The sequence below is a fragment of the Canis aureus genome, chromosome 6 (genome assembly GCF_053574225.1).
Source record: "Canis aureus isolate CA01 chromosome 6, VMU_Caureus_v.1.0, whole genome shotgun sequence".
Classification (NCBI taxonomy): domain Eukaryota; kingdom Metazoa; phylum Chordata; class Mammalia; order Carnivora; family Canidae; genus Canis; species Canis aureus.
Genome location: NC_135616.1, coordinates 14070746 through 14085370, shown reverse-complemented (window position 1 = coordinate 14085370; position 14625 = coordinate 14070746). Strand labels below are relative to the sequence as shown.

Here is a 14625-nt window from a genome sequence, read left to right as displayed (position 1 = left end):
TTTTGTGATAATCTGGATGGCTTTCTGGATCTCAAATCACTTGCCTTACCTAAGAAAATGGGGTAATGGCTAGATCAGATGGTTTTTAAAAATTTCATTGTCAAATATTTAACTTGGTTAAAAATAAAAATTATATTTTCTTGAGTCTGAGGGTTTTTTTTTTTTAAGATGTAGCATCTCTGAAAATTAGAGTGCATCTTACAGTCAATGGCATGTATTAATTTAATTGGAAGCATTTTTGTCCTAGTGATAGAAAAATGATGTATCTTCTAATCAGTGCAATTAAAGATAATTCGGTATTGTATAATTGAAATTTGCTAAGAGTAGAATTTAAATGTTCTTACCAAAAAGAAAGGTAAATAGGTGAGGTGATAGATGTGTTATGTTAATTAACTCAGTGGGAGAATCTTTTCACAGTGTGTACATATGTCAGAATATCACTTTATACACTTTGCATATCTTAAGATTTTATCCTCAATAGAACTGGAAAAAAGATTTAATTATATATGATTATATATTTGATGAAATTAAGTTACTAGTGCAATGCTATAAAGATATATGTATTTTCTACCTCCTCCTCTCTAGAGATGGTCATTGGTATGATGTCTTTCAGATTCAGTAAGCATTTTTATAAATGATACTCATGTATGTGTTTTAGAAACAAAAATAATATATGTACCCTTATGGTTTACTTCTTAAATTTAAATATGAACCAAATGACGTAAGATTAATATTTATGTTTGTATATTGTTAATTTAAATATTAGGCCTCGTACTTTTAGATCTGTTTCAATTTCAGATTCAGTCAATTAATTTAAATTTAGTGCCCTTCATATGTCCTTTGGAGACTGAAATGTAGTCTTTGAAATTTTTACATTTCGATATATGTACTCTAAATATAAGTGCTATGCTGTGTGTTAGGTGCTAGGGATATAGAAATGAAAAAGATATACAGTCACTGTTCTCCACTACCTCATAGCTCTTTGACGGAAATAGACAAGTGAATGAGATGTTTACTGTACAGAGATAAGTACTCTGAGTTAAGTACTGTCTGCCAGAAGACCATAGAGAGGTTCCTTGATCCAGTCTGGGAAAGTCAATAAAAGCTTCTTCAGAAAGTGTCACATTTTATCAAAAGCAATTTCTCTTTTAACTCATGAAAAACTTTGGAATTCAGGATATTCTTTTATAACCACTCTAAGTTTATAAGCACTCTAGTAGAAAACAGAAGTTGCTAAGTTCCCCTTTCCAAATCCACTAAAAGCAGATTTTTAAACATTTATCTCCCTGCTCACCTAAAAGGCTAAGAATCCATAATTTGTTCCATTAAAACTCTCAGTTTTGTAGTAATGTCAAGAATTAGTTGTCATTGGTTTTTGATAGATCAGTAATATTTATAGTAGTGTATAAAATGGAAATTTTAAATTTAAGATGTCTTTCTGAGTTTTTATTAGCTGTTGGTGTGAAATAAAGTCATTGGTTGCAAAAAATGTGTAACTATCACAGTATTTAAGAGCTGTCAAGAAAATTCACTGTGTTTTATTCATTATGCTCATGAGGCAAAGTGAGTGATCTATCAGGATTTTTGTTGTCAATAGGAAAATCATGGAGTATATAACAAGTCTGTTTTTCACATATATATTTTTAAATTCTTCAGTATTCTGTCTTCAGCTTATTTTTTATTTAAGCTGAAAATTATAGTGACAACCAATATAATATCAAAGTGACATAGAACTATTTTTATTATTAGGCACTGATTTAGGATTATGCCCACAAATATATCCGGACAAATTATAATAATATCTTAAATGATTAATAACTTTTTTCTTTCCCTCTCTATTTAGAGAGGTGAGATTAGGGCGAAATGGTGTAGAAGAAATCAAACGACATCTCTTCTTCAAAAATGATCAATGGGCTTGGGAGACACTCCGAGACAGTAAGTTCTTTTTCTTGCACATTACAGTAGATATTTGAAAGTAGTTGTGGTAAATATGGTTTGTTGAAACTGCCTTGCTACTATATGTGTATATTTGATGAAAATTAAAATATACAGAGGTGGTTATGGATATTATTCTACTCTAAAGAGAAAATATTTGATAATGTTGGAAAAATTGTACTGCTTTTTCTCTGATATCTTATTTGAGATACCAAGGTGAAATACAATATACATGAGAGAGAATTGGGCTCAGCAGTCATAATTTGATAGTTGATCTTTGTTGAATTGCCTTTTGTCTTAGATTTTAATATCATTATGAGGAAAGTCAATAAATAAAGGGTAATTAAAATATATGGTAATTAAAATATATTTCCTGTGAAAGACAAGTTATTATCTTGTTTATACTAAACTTAAAATATAAAATATAAGGTTCTATTATTGATAAATACCAGAATAATTTGTATGAAGATAAAGGAAATTACAGTATACTTGATTCCATCAGACTTGCAGCTTGCAATTCAGAAATGAAAATATGTAGTGTATAAGAAGTTATTTTCAGTCAATTTAGAACATTTCCCTATTTCAAAAAAAGTTAATAAGATGATTCATAGAAAACTTTGCTTAACATAGCTGAATCAAAATTATAATGGTACCAAATGTGCCCAACACCCTTGTGGATTTGGAAGCCAAGAATTCATCTTTCTCCTGTTGAAATCTTAGGAATTTTTTTCTGTTTTCACAGAAAGGATAATGTATACCAGTTCCTAACTTTCTGCTGTAGCAACAGTGGTAAACCTTAATAGTGGAAATGAACTCAGCTGTGTGGTTTTAGAAATCGTTATAAATTAAGTATGTAGTATTTGTTTTCTTTGTTTTTAATTTTTTTTTAGTATTTGATTTAAGGACTAAGTTGAGACTGTGGGAAAATTCAGGGGAAAAGAATCTTGTTAATTTTGAAGAAACAGATCATAGTTTTGCCAATATCAGGGAAGTATCCTAGTTATCAGATATTTTTAAAGGAACAGTTAAACTGCCTTCAGGTAGGCACATATACTGTATACAAGCTATACAATTGACTGAGAAGGGAAAAGGGGAAATAAATTCTTGGGGAAATTAAGAAATTATACAATCACAAAAAATGACATTGAGTGACCTGCTATCTGGAAAAACTACAGGAGCAGTTTGACCTGGAGAGACTTTATTAAGTTATATACTGGAAAAAAGAGAACTTCCTCCTCCCTATAAATAAATGTGACATGATTGTTGTTTTCACACTCAATGAGAAACTTGCAAAGACAGAGATGAGTAGAGTGAGATGATGAATGGTTGCATTGAAAAACGGGGGTTTTTTTCAAGCTGTGCTCTTAGAAGTTGAAGAAAGCTAAAAACGTAAAAATATGATTATAAACTTTAGAAAATTTAAAAGATGACTGAAGAAAATGCAAAGTATCTTCTGTATTGGTTTAAATTCTTTCTTAAAGTGAAACAATGTATAAATAACTCTAAAGAATAACCATAGAGTAAATTGCTCTAAAAGTAGGGAGGACGCATTTCCTTTGGTGTATTGAAAACCTGATATCAATAAGTAGAGCAGGTAACCTGGTCAACAAATACTGAACACCTGCTTATATGCTGAGCACTGTTCTATTTCAGGCACTAGGAAAATATCAGTGATCAAACCAATGAAAGTTCTTTACCTGTGGAGCTTATAGTCCAGTGGAATTGGGGAGTCTAAATCAGTGGCATTTCATGATATTGTTATACCTCCTTAATATAACTTTATAGTAATTTTAAAACAGGTAAAGTGAATTACTTCATTGATTTAAATCAAACAGACTTTATATTTAGAGAATCTTTATAATTAGGTAATTTTATTAGTATTATTGATATTTCTGTATCTCTTAAAAATATGTATTATCTATGACTTAGCTGTACTGTACTTAGATTTAACATAGTTATAAATATTTTGATATCTTTTCCTAATCCCAGTAGCTCTTATCTTGTGGTTATTGTTAAAAAAAGAAGGAAAGAAAAAATTGAAGTCTGTAGAACTTACTGTTTTCTTCTTCCCGTTCCCTCTTCCTACCCTTTCTTCACTTCCCACCCCTAAAATACCAAGAATACTTTTATTGTGAATTGACCTCTCTGACCTGCTAAGCTTTTAAAAATTAAGTAACAGTTACAATTCTTAATTTTTTTTAACTTCTCTAATTTTATTTGGCAGAATTGCTTACCTTTTCCAAATAACAATTCTTTTAGTAGCTTTACCACTTACATGTCTCTAAGTTACAATGGCAATTAATATTTACCATCTGTTCCTTGGTGGTGTGGGAGCAGGGTACAAAATAGCTTGATTTGTGGCAGAATTTCCATGCACTTCCTGATCTTATTCACTCTTAATTTAGAGACACAGAGAATTAAGATTGTAAAATTACTTTTTCCCTCATTTGAGATAGAATTGAAAGAAATGGCAGGAATGAGATTAAAGAAAGAAGACGGAAGAAATGAAAAGACCTAACTAACTTGCTACAGGTCACCCTACTTGCAGATGACAGTGTCAGGATTCAGATCTTCCTGACTCAGAAGCTTTAGATCTTCTGGAATACCATGTGCCATTTAAGTAAAACCAACCAATATTAATACAAAGTGGAAATGTAGGGAATCAACATTCTTTGCAGTTAAATTTTGGAGAAAATAAAATGGTAACTTTTATTACATATAACAAAAAAATTATTAACAATACTATGTTAAGTATAATAATGTAATTTGCAAAACACTGTGCCATTCATGATCTCATCTGAGATAAGATATTGTGATTACCTAATCCACTATAGCTGGTGGGAAAAGATACAAGATGATAATAGGAGTAACTGCCAGCTCATGTGATAAGTTTTCCATTCATTTAAAAACAAACAAAATTAATTGTAAGCACATATATGGTATTCCAGGTTCTTTGCATTAATTAAGTCTAGTATCCTCCCTTTTAGAGTTGTGCATTCTCATGGGAGAGATTATCAGTGTAGTCTTCATAGATAAAGAATTTGAGGTCTCACAAGTTTCAGGGACATAGAAGTTTAGACTTTCTCAGTATTGTGGTAGGTTCATGTTTTAAAAACATTAAGAAAAATTATCTTCTTTTGTGGCAAAGTATATATAACATAAAATTTACCATTTTAACCATTTTTAACTGTATAGCTCAGTGGCATTAAGCATCTTCACATTGTTGTGCAACCATCACTACCATCCATCTCCATCAACTGACTGAGCTACCCAGATGCCCCTGTACTTTTTTCTTTTATTATTATTATTATTTTTTATATTTATTTATTTATGATAGTCACAGAGAGAGAGAGAAAGAGAGAGGCAGAGACACAGGCAGAGGGAGAAGCAGGCTCCATGCACCGGGAGCCCGACGTGCGATTCGATCCTGGGTCTCCAGGATCACGCCCTGGGCCAAAGGCAGGCACTAAACCGCTCTGCCACCCAGGGATCCCTCTTTTATTATTTTTATTTGTAAAAGGTCAGTAGTTATATCCTCACTTTCATTTCTGGTTTATTTGTATCTTCTCTTTTTTCCCCTTAGTCTAGTAAAAGATTTATCAATTTTGTTGATCTTTTTTTTTTTTTAAAGATTTATTTATTTATTTATTCGAGAGAGAGAGAGAGAGAGAGAGAGAGGCAGAGACACAAGAGGAGGGAGAAGCAGGCTCCATGCCGGGAGCCCGACGTGGGACTCGATCCCGGGACTCCAGGATCGCACCCTGGGCCAAAGGCAGGCGCTAAACCGCTGAGCCAGCCAGGGATCCCCAATTTTGTTGATCTTTTAAAAGAACTATTGGTTTTGTTAATTTCACTGTTACTTTCCAATTCTATATTTTGTTTATCTGCACTCTAATCTCTACTGTTTCTTTCCTTACTATAGCTCTGGGCTTAGTTTGCTCTTCTTTTTGTAGTTCCTTAGGGTGTCTGCTGGGTTATTGATTTGAGATTTCTCTCTCTCTTTTTTTAGGCAGGCATTTTTTTACAACTAAAATTTTTCTGAGTATTACTTTTGCTGGTCCTGTAAGTTTTGGTTGTTGCTTTCATTTTTCTCAAAGTATTTTTCTCTGATCTCCCTTGTGATCTCTTCTTTGATTCATTGGTTTTTTTAAGAATATGTTGTTTTCACCTCTTTGACATTGGCTGTAGCAACTTTTTACTAGATACATCTCCAGAGGCAAGGGAAACAAAACCAAAAATGAACTATTGGGACTTCAAGATAAAACCTTCTGCACAGTGAACGATACAGTCAACAAAACTAAAAGGCAACCTTCAGAATGGGAGAAGATGTTTGCAAATGACATATCTGATAAAGTGTTAGTATCCAAAATCCATAAAGAACTTACCAAACTCAACACCCTAAAAATAAATAATCCGGTTAAGAAATGGACAGAAGACATGAATAGGCGTTTTTCCAAAGAAGACATCTGGATGGCTAACAAACACATGAAAAGATGCTCAATATCACTATCATCAGGGAAATACAAATCAAAACTATAATGAGACCCCACCTGACACCTATCAGAATGGCTAAAATTAACAACACAGGAAACAGCAGATGTTGGCAAGGGTGTGGAAAAAGGGAAACCCTCTTACGTTGTTGATGGGAATGCAAGCTGGTACAGCCACTCTGGAAAACAGTATGGAGTTTCCTCAAAAAGTTAAAAATAGAACTGTCCTATGATTCAGCAGTTGCTCTAGTAGGTATTTACCAAAGGATACAAAAATAGTGAATTGAAGGGATACATGCACCCTGATGTTGGTAGCAGCATTATCAATGCTAGCCAAATTATGGAAACTGCTGAAATGTCCATCAACTGGTGAATGGATAAAGGAAGATGTGGTATATATATGCAGTGAAGTATTACTTAGCCATAACAAAGAATGAAATCTTGCCATTTGCAATGACATGGTTGGAGCTAAAGAGTATAATGCTAAGCTAAATAAGTCAGAGAAAGACAGATACTGTGTGATTTCACTCATGTGGAATTTAAGAAACAAAACAAATAGAAGAAAAAAGAGATAAACCAAGAAACAACTATGGAGAACAAATTGACAGTTGCTGGAGGGGAGGAGGGTGGGTAGGTCAGAAGTTAAATGGGTGATGGGCACTTACTGTGATGAGCATTGGGTGTTATGTGTAAGTGATGAATCATTAAATTCTCCTTCTGCAACTAATACTACATTATATGTTAAATAACAGCGTAAAACAGTAACATTTTAGAAATATATATATATATGTTTATGCAGATTATTTTAACCTGAACAGTCTCTTAAATCATATTCCCATGTGTCCAGTGCCAAGGTTAACAAATAGAACCTTACACCTGAGGGATGCCTGGGTGGCTCAGTGTTTGAGAATCTGCCTTCAGCTCAGGTCGTGATCCCCGGGTCTTGGGATTGAGTCCCACATCGGGCTCCCTGAATGGAGCCCGCTTCTCCCTCTGCCTGTGTCTCTGTCTCTTTCTCTCTCATGAATAAACAAATAAAATGTTCTTTTTTAAGAACTTTAAAAAAATACTGGAATTTAAATAAAAATTTGAAACCAAAGACTATGTTATTTTCCAGGTATTTGTGAAACTTCCAATTTTCCTTCTATTGTTGAAATCTTGTTTCATTCCATCATGGCTGGAGAAGATATGTAGTTTGATTTCAGTATCTTTAAATTTATTAAGTTGTTTTATGGCCTAACATATAGTTTGTCCTGGAGAATGTCTCATGTACAATGTGTATTCTGCTGTTGGTGGTGGAGTGAGTTTTATATGTCTGTTATATCTAGTTGGTTTAGGATATTGTTCACATCCTGCATTTTCTTATTCCATCTTTTGTTTGAATGTTCTGTTCATTTATTGAAAATGGGTTATTGAAAACTCCAATAATTGTTTTAGAACTGTTTGTCCACTTATGTCATTTTTATTACGTATATATTGGGGCTGTGTTGTAAATGCATATATGTTTATAATTGTTTCAACTTGATGAGTTGACTCTTTTTATCAGTAGTATCACCCATATCTCTTGTATTGTGTTGTCTCTTTTAACCATTTTACTTTAAAAAAAAAAATTTTTACTTAAAGTCCGTTTTGTCTGATATTAGTATAGATCCCAGCTCTTTTTTCCAAGGAATATCTTTCATTCTTTTAGCCTATTGTCTGTAGATCTAAAGTGAATCTCTGTATACTCCATGTAATTAGTTTTATTAATCCATTCTTCCTGTTTTTGCTTTTTTAATAAGTGACTTTAATTCATTTAAATTTAAAATGAACACTAAATATAAACACTTCTGCCATTGTTCTGTTTTCTATATGTTGTCTTTCTGTTCCACAATTCCTGCATTATTACCTTCTTTTGTGTTGAGTGGATTGTTTTATAGCATACTCTTTTGATTCCCTCTCCAGTTTCTTTCTATATATTATTTAGTCATTTTCTTACAGTGACTCTCCTGGGGACTACATTTAACATCCTAAACTGATAATAATCTAGGTTGAATTAATACAATTTACTGTCAAAAGCATACAAAAACTGCTTCTATACTGATCCATTTTCTTCCTTTGTTATCATTACAGATTACATCCTTATATTTTCTGTGCTCATTAACAAATTATAATTTTATGCATATTTCTTTTAAGTCATATAGGGGAAAAAGTGGATTTATAAAACAAAAATACATAATGCTGGCTCATATATTTACGTGTGTAGTTACCTTTATTTCTTCACAAAGCTTTGAGTTAGTGTCTGGTGTTCTATCATTTCAACCTTAAAACTAACAGTTCTTATAGGACAGGTTTATTAGCAACAGTCTCTAGTCTTTCCTTTACCTGGGAATCTCTTAATTTGTCCTTCATTTTTGAAAAATAATTTTGCTAGATATAGAATTCTTGGTGAACCATTGTTTCAGCACTTTAAATATGTTGTTCCATTGCCTCTGGCCTTCAAAGTTTCTCCTTAGAAATGCACTTAAAGGGAGCCTGGGTTGCTCGTCAGTTAAGCATCTAACTTGATCTCAGTACAGGTCTTGATCTCAGGGTCATGAGTTCATGTCCTGTGTTGGACTCCACACTGGGTGTATATCCTACCTAAAAAAGAAAAAAAAGAAAGAAAGAAATGGATTCTTAATCTTAATGAGAATTCCTTGTATATGACAAGTCACTTTTCTATTGCTTTCAAGATTCTTTGTCTATGGGTGGGGGGGAGATTCTTTGTCTTTTCAAAAGTTCATTATAATGTGTCATAGTGTGGACCTGAATTTTTCTTACTTGGAGTTCATTGTGCTTCTTGGATGACTGAAGTCCACAGCAAGCAATACTAGTAAACCTGGGAAGGGGGAAATCTGATTTCCAGAATTACATTTCCAAAAAAATTACAAAGCATATAAAGAAACAGAAAAAGTATGGACTATTTACCGAAAACAAAGGAAATGTCAGAAAACACCACTGAGGGAATCCAGATATTAGATTTATTAAACAGACTTTAAATAAAGAGACATAAATGTGCTCAAAGAGCTAAAGGAAACTATGGACAAAGAACTAAAGGAAGCCAGAGTACATCTTAAAAAATACAATGTATCAATAAAGAGAACAATGAACAAAATAGAAATTCAGGCACTGAACAGTACAATAGCTGAAACTGCAAATGTACTAGAAGGGTTCAATAGCAGATCTGAGCAGGCAGAGAAATGAGTGAACTTAAATAAGACCACCAGTATTATCAAGTGGAGGAAAAGAAAGAAAACAACATGAGAAAGTGAACTCTTGGGACATCATAAAGCATCCAACATACACATTATGAAAGTCCCAGGAAAGTAGAGTAAGAGGCAGAAAAAATATTTAAAGAAATAATAGCTCCAAACTAACCAATCTGATGAAACCTATGAATCTACACATCCATTTGTTTAGTGACTTTTTCAAATTATTTTTACAAAGTCTGTATTCCTTGTCATGTGTGATCACTGATGTCTGTTTTCCATTAATATGTCATTGGTCAGCCAGTGACAATTCCCAAAATGCCAAAATTTACTAGCTTCTTTTTTCGTTAAATATTCCCGTTTGGGATGCCTGGGTGGCTCAGTGGTTAAGCATATCTGCCCTTGGCTCAGGGCATGATCCTGGAGTACCAGGATTGAGTCCCACATTGAGCTCCCTACATGGAGCCTGCTTCTCCCTCTGCCTATGTCTCTGCCTCTCTCTTTCAGTGTCTCTCATGAATAAATAAATAAAATCTTCAAAAAATATATTCCCCTGCTTATTTTAAGGTTTTTCTTAGATCTCAGAGTTCTGAAAAGGTTATTTTTGATAGTTTTTGCCAGCATAATGGTTACTTCAGTGAAAGAGTGGCTTCTTAGAGCTGTCTGCCATTTTTTATGACATCAGCTGGATTCTTTTTTATGGAACATGATTCCTATATTACCAGTTACTTATGGAAAGGTAAATTTTTATAAATGGACTAGTCTGTATATCAGTTGTAATTCTGTAAAGCTATTTTTATCCTTATTTATTAGTTCTGATGTGATTATATGGTATCCTGTAAAACCTATATGTCTTACTGTAAATATAGAAGTATTACTTTTATAATTCTCCTAGGATTTCCCCTACTTGTATCTCAGAATTTAGACAGAGTTTGTATCATTTTAAAACTACTCTGAAATGGTGTGTAATCTATTTAAAAAAAAAAACTAGATTAATCTTAAACAGCAAAAAATTCATCAGACTTGCTTTGCTTTCTTTTAAAATCGATCTTATAAGATAATTTTAAAGAATGGTTTTTTAGCCTGAACACTAAACCAGATAAATCTTTTTTGTGTGGCTTGTCCTGAACTTTCTTGGATGATTAGTTGTCTCCCTGGTCTTTACCCACTAGGTGCCACTAGCACACATCCCCCAGATATGACATCTGAAAATGTATTCAGTCATTGTCAGATGTCCCCCCAGGGGGCAAAATTGTTTTAAAATTGAGAAGCACTGTTTTAAAGTAAAATTTATGCCAAGATCACAATTGATTTATTTACTTCACAAGGAGAGACAAACCTCCCCCCTGCCACACCCACTCATTTTACAAATTAGGCAGTTAGTATTATTAGGAAGCTAAAACTGTCTAGTCAGGCAGTTCTCTTGGTCATTAAGAAAAGAAAATGATGGAAAATTTCAGTACCAAAATGTTGTTCTCTCCAGGGCTACAAAAAAGTAACCTTGATTTCTAGTTTGCTATATAGCAGATTAACAAACAAAATATTGTATTTGAAACCAGTCAACTTTGAATACAATTTAGTATGCTATGGTTTCTGAAAAGTCTTTTCTGTAGTCCTAACCGCTTGTGCATATTTTGACATATAACAAAACAAACCTTAATACTTTTAATATCCAAATTAAACTTGAAGTATAGGTGATAGAGGTGATTTTGAAGGTAATTGTTTCATAGAATTATAATTATCAATATCAGTTGAGTAATAATCCTGATAAAACCAACTAAAATAGGATTCAACTCATATGAAATTTGTGATTTGCAACTTACTTATATGTAAGAAATTTAGTCGTTGGTATGGAATCTTTGTTTCCCTTTATTTTCATATTAAATTTGAAGTGAACTATTAATTTTGTTTCCATTTTTAGCTGTAGCACCAGTTGTACCTGATTTAAGTAGTGACATTGATACAAGTAATTTTGATGACTTGGAAGAAGATAAAGGAGATGAAGAAACGTTTCCCATACCTAAAGCTTTTGTTGGCAATCAGTTACCCTTTGTAGGATTTACATATTATAGCAATCGTAGGTAAGTATGCTAAACATTGATTTTAGGGGTAGGTACTGATTTTGCTGAGGTCTGTTATTTTCTTAGGGATATCTCAAAATTACTTTAAGAACATTTAATGGTATATGAAGAGATTTTAATATGCCATTTTTCAGTGATGCATGATATTTGTAGTATTCCATATTTCATTTCTTTTAAACTCATCCATTATCAAGATACTGTGTTTCAGAAATTATTTGCCGAGTAATGAGTTATATATGTTCAGGTTACAGCAACTAATAAATTCTATTAATACTAATATCTTGGTTAAGCTCATTATCCAAAGAGTTCTGATTTTGTAATACTTTTTTTTTTTTTTAAGATTATTTATTTAGGGCAGCCTGGATGGCTCAGCGGTTTACTGCCGCCTTCAACTCAGGGCATGATCCTGGAGACCCAGGATTGAGGCCCATGTCAGGCTCCCTGCATGGAGCCTGCCTCTCCCTCTGCCAGTGTCTCTGCCTCTCTCTCTCTCTCTCTCTCTCTCTCTTTGTCTCTCATGAATAAATAAATTTTTTAAAAAGATTATTTATTTATTTATTCATGATAAACAGAGAGAGAGAGACAGGCAGAGGGAGAAGCAGGCTCCATGCAGGGAGCCCAATGCGGGACTCGATCCTGGGACCCTAGGATCACTCCCCGGGCCGAAGGCAGGCACCAAACCATGAGCCACCCAGGGATCCCCTGTAATATGTTTTGGAACAACAAATAGTTTTCTAGCGTTATCATCATTATATTGATGTTACAAAGGCCTATAGTTTTTGGTAATGCAAAAATTGATTCCTCCCCAGAAAATCGCTAAATGAATTTACGTGTCTTATAGCATGTAAGACCTTGTGATCTTGGACAAATAACTTTGAACTTTTATGCCTCCATTTCCTCAACAATAGGGATGATGATGGTGATGATACTTGTCTCATAGGACTATTGTAAGGGTTAATTAAATCAAAACAGTAGAACACTGAACATTAATATTCAGTTAGTGTTAGCTGTTATTTGTATGAACTGATGTTAACTTTCGTCTTCAAATGGGCTTGAGATATAAACATTTAACATTTCAGTATGCTGAGCATTCATTCATTCATTCATTCATTCAACAAACATGTTTGCCAGACAGCCTGGGTGGCTCAGAGGTTTAGCACTGCCTTCAGCCCAGGACATGATCCTGGAGACCATGGATCGAGTCCCATGTCAGGCTCCCTGCATGGAGCCTGCTTCTCCCTCTGCCTGTGTCTCTGCCTCTCTCTCTGTGTCTCTCATTAATAAATAAATAAAATCTTTAAAAAAATAAAAATCATGTTTGCCAACTTATTTTTTTGTCAGGTATATGCTAAGCACCAAGGTGTAGGGAGAAAGATGAATAAGATATGGTTAGTACCTTCTCTTAAGATGCTCATATCCTAGTGAGGGAATGGATATATTTTAAATTAAGCAAAAAGTGAACTTTTTTTTATAAGAGCCTATTCAGGTCAAGTTTAGAAAACAGGAATGCAATTTAATCCTGCCTTATGAAATCTCTCCAGTAATCCAGTTGTAAGTCAGTACTGGATACTTTTTGTTGCATCAAGTACTACAGATAGTACTTGACTTTTGATTCTTAGAAAAGTCTAGTATTTTAATCCTTCCCCTCCCCAACACCCATGAATATAATATTGTGGCTATTTTATATTGAAGTATATATATTTAGACAAGTTTCCTAGTGGTTTTTGCTTTTAAAAAAAAACTTCTTTATTTCTTTCTTTTTTTTTCTTTTTTTCTATTATCAATTATTCTTTGGCTTGGTTTCTGAAACACTTGAAATGTTGATATAAACAACCTCCAGTGTTTTTGGATTTTCTGTTGTTCATAGAAGTTAATGACTTTATTTAGGTTTATCTATATAAAAGTAATCTTTAATTAAATAAACATTATATATACTATTTGTAGTACATTGTCATGTACTTGATTATGTTCTCTGGGTTTTCCTTGCATCCATATGATGCATATCCCAAATGAATTTCCAGGTTTCTCAAAAGTAAAAATTGTATTCTGTTCTTTTTTTAAAAAAAATCTTTTGGTAATTTTTTTTTGAAAGATTCTATTTATTCATGGGAGACACACACAGACACACAGAGGCAGGCAGAGACACAGGCAGAGGGAGGAGAAGCAGGCTCCACGCAGGTAGCCCAATGCAGGACTCAGTCCCGGGAGTCCAGGATCACACCCTGGGCCAAAGGCAGGCTCTAAACCACTGAGCCACCAAGGGATCCCTGTATTCTGTTCTAAAGTACCACCACCTTATTGAATAACATAGTGTTGTTTTATAATTGCTTATTACATGAATGGTTGAAGGTGTGGTTATCTTAAAGAATCAGCAAAATACTGGTTAGCCTTATGGTAATGTGTAAGTATAATTTTGAGTTACTGTCATGAAATAGAAAACTTCTGAAATTCTTACTCCTGAAATCCAAACATACTTTTAGAGATCTTTATTGCTGAAATATAGCTAAATGAAGAATGATTTATAATGGTTTAAAGGTTAAACCTTATTATTTTTATTTATTTGTAATAATCTAAAACCTCTCAAAAAGTTACCTAAATGACCAGATTCTATATGAAAGCAGCAATATAATATATACAGTAACTTTGAAAGAAAAAAGAAGATAAAAAGTGGAAGAATGAATGAATGTGTACAAGTGATGTCCTTATATTTTCAGTGCTGCATTCAAGAGAGTTATATTATTAACTTTGCAGAGGTCAAATATTAACCTCAGTTATATAGCATATTAAAATTTAGAAGAGGGGGGACACCTGGGTGGCTCAGCGGTTGAGCGCTTGCCTTCAGCTCAAGTTGTGATCAGGGGATCCGGGATCAAGTCCTGCATCAGGCTC

The 14625-nt window shown here is 33.4% G+C and overlaps 1 protein-coding gene across 3 annotated transcripts in view; it reads left to right on the top strand.

Annotated features, from left to right (window-relative positions):
• Positions 1-14625, top strand: part of ROCK1 (Rho associated coiled-coil containing protein kinase 1) — a 138793-nt gene that overhangs the window by 62696 nt on the left and 61472 nt on the right. For all 3 annotated transcript variants that reach the window (XM_077900212.1, XM_077900211.1, XM_077900210.1), the window contains exons 9-10: positions 1844-1935; positions 11577-11736. In XM_077900212.1, coding sequence (XP_077756338.1) covers positions 1844-1935; positions 11577-11736 — 252 coding nt within the window. The remainder of the gene's footprint in view (positions 1-1843; positions 1936-11576; positions 11737-14625) is intronic.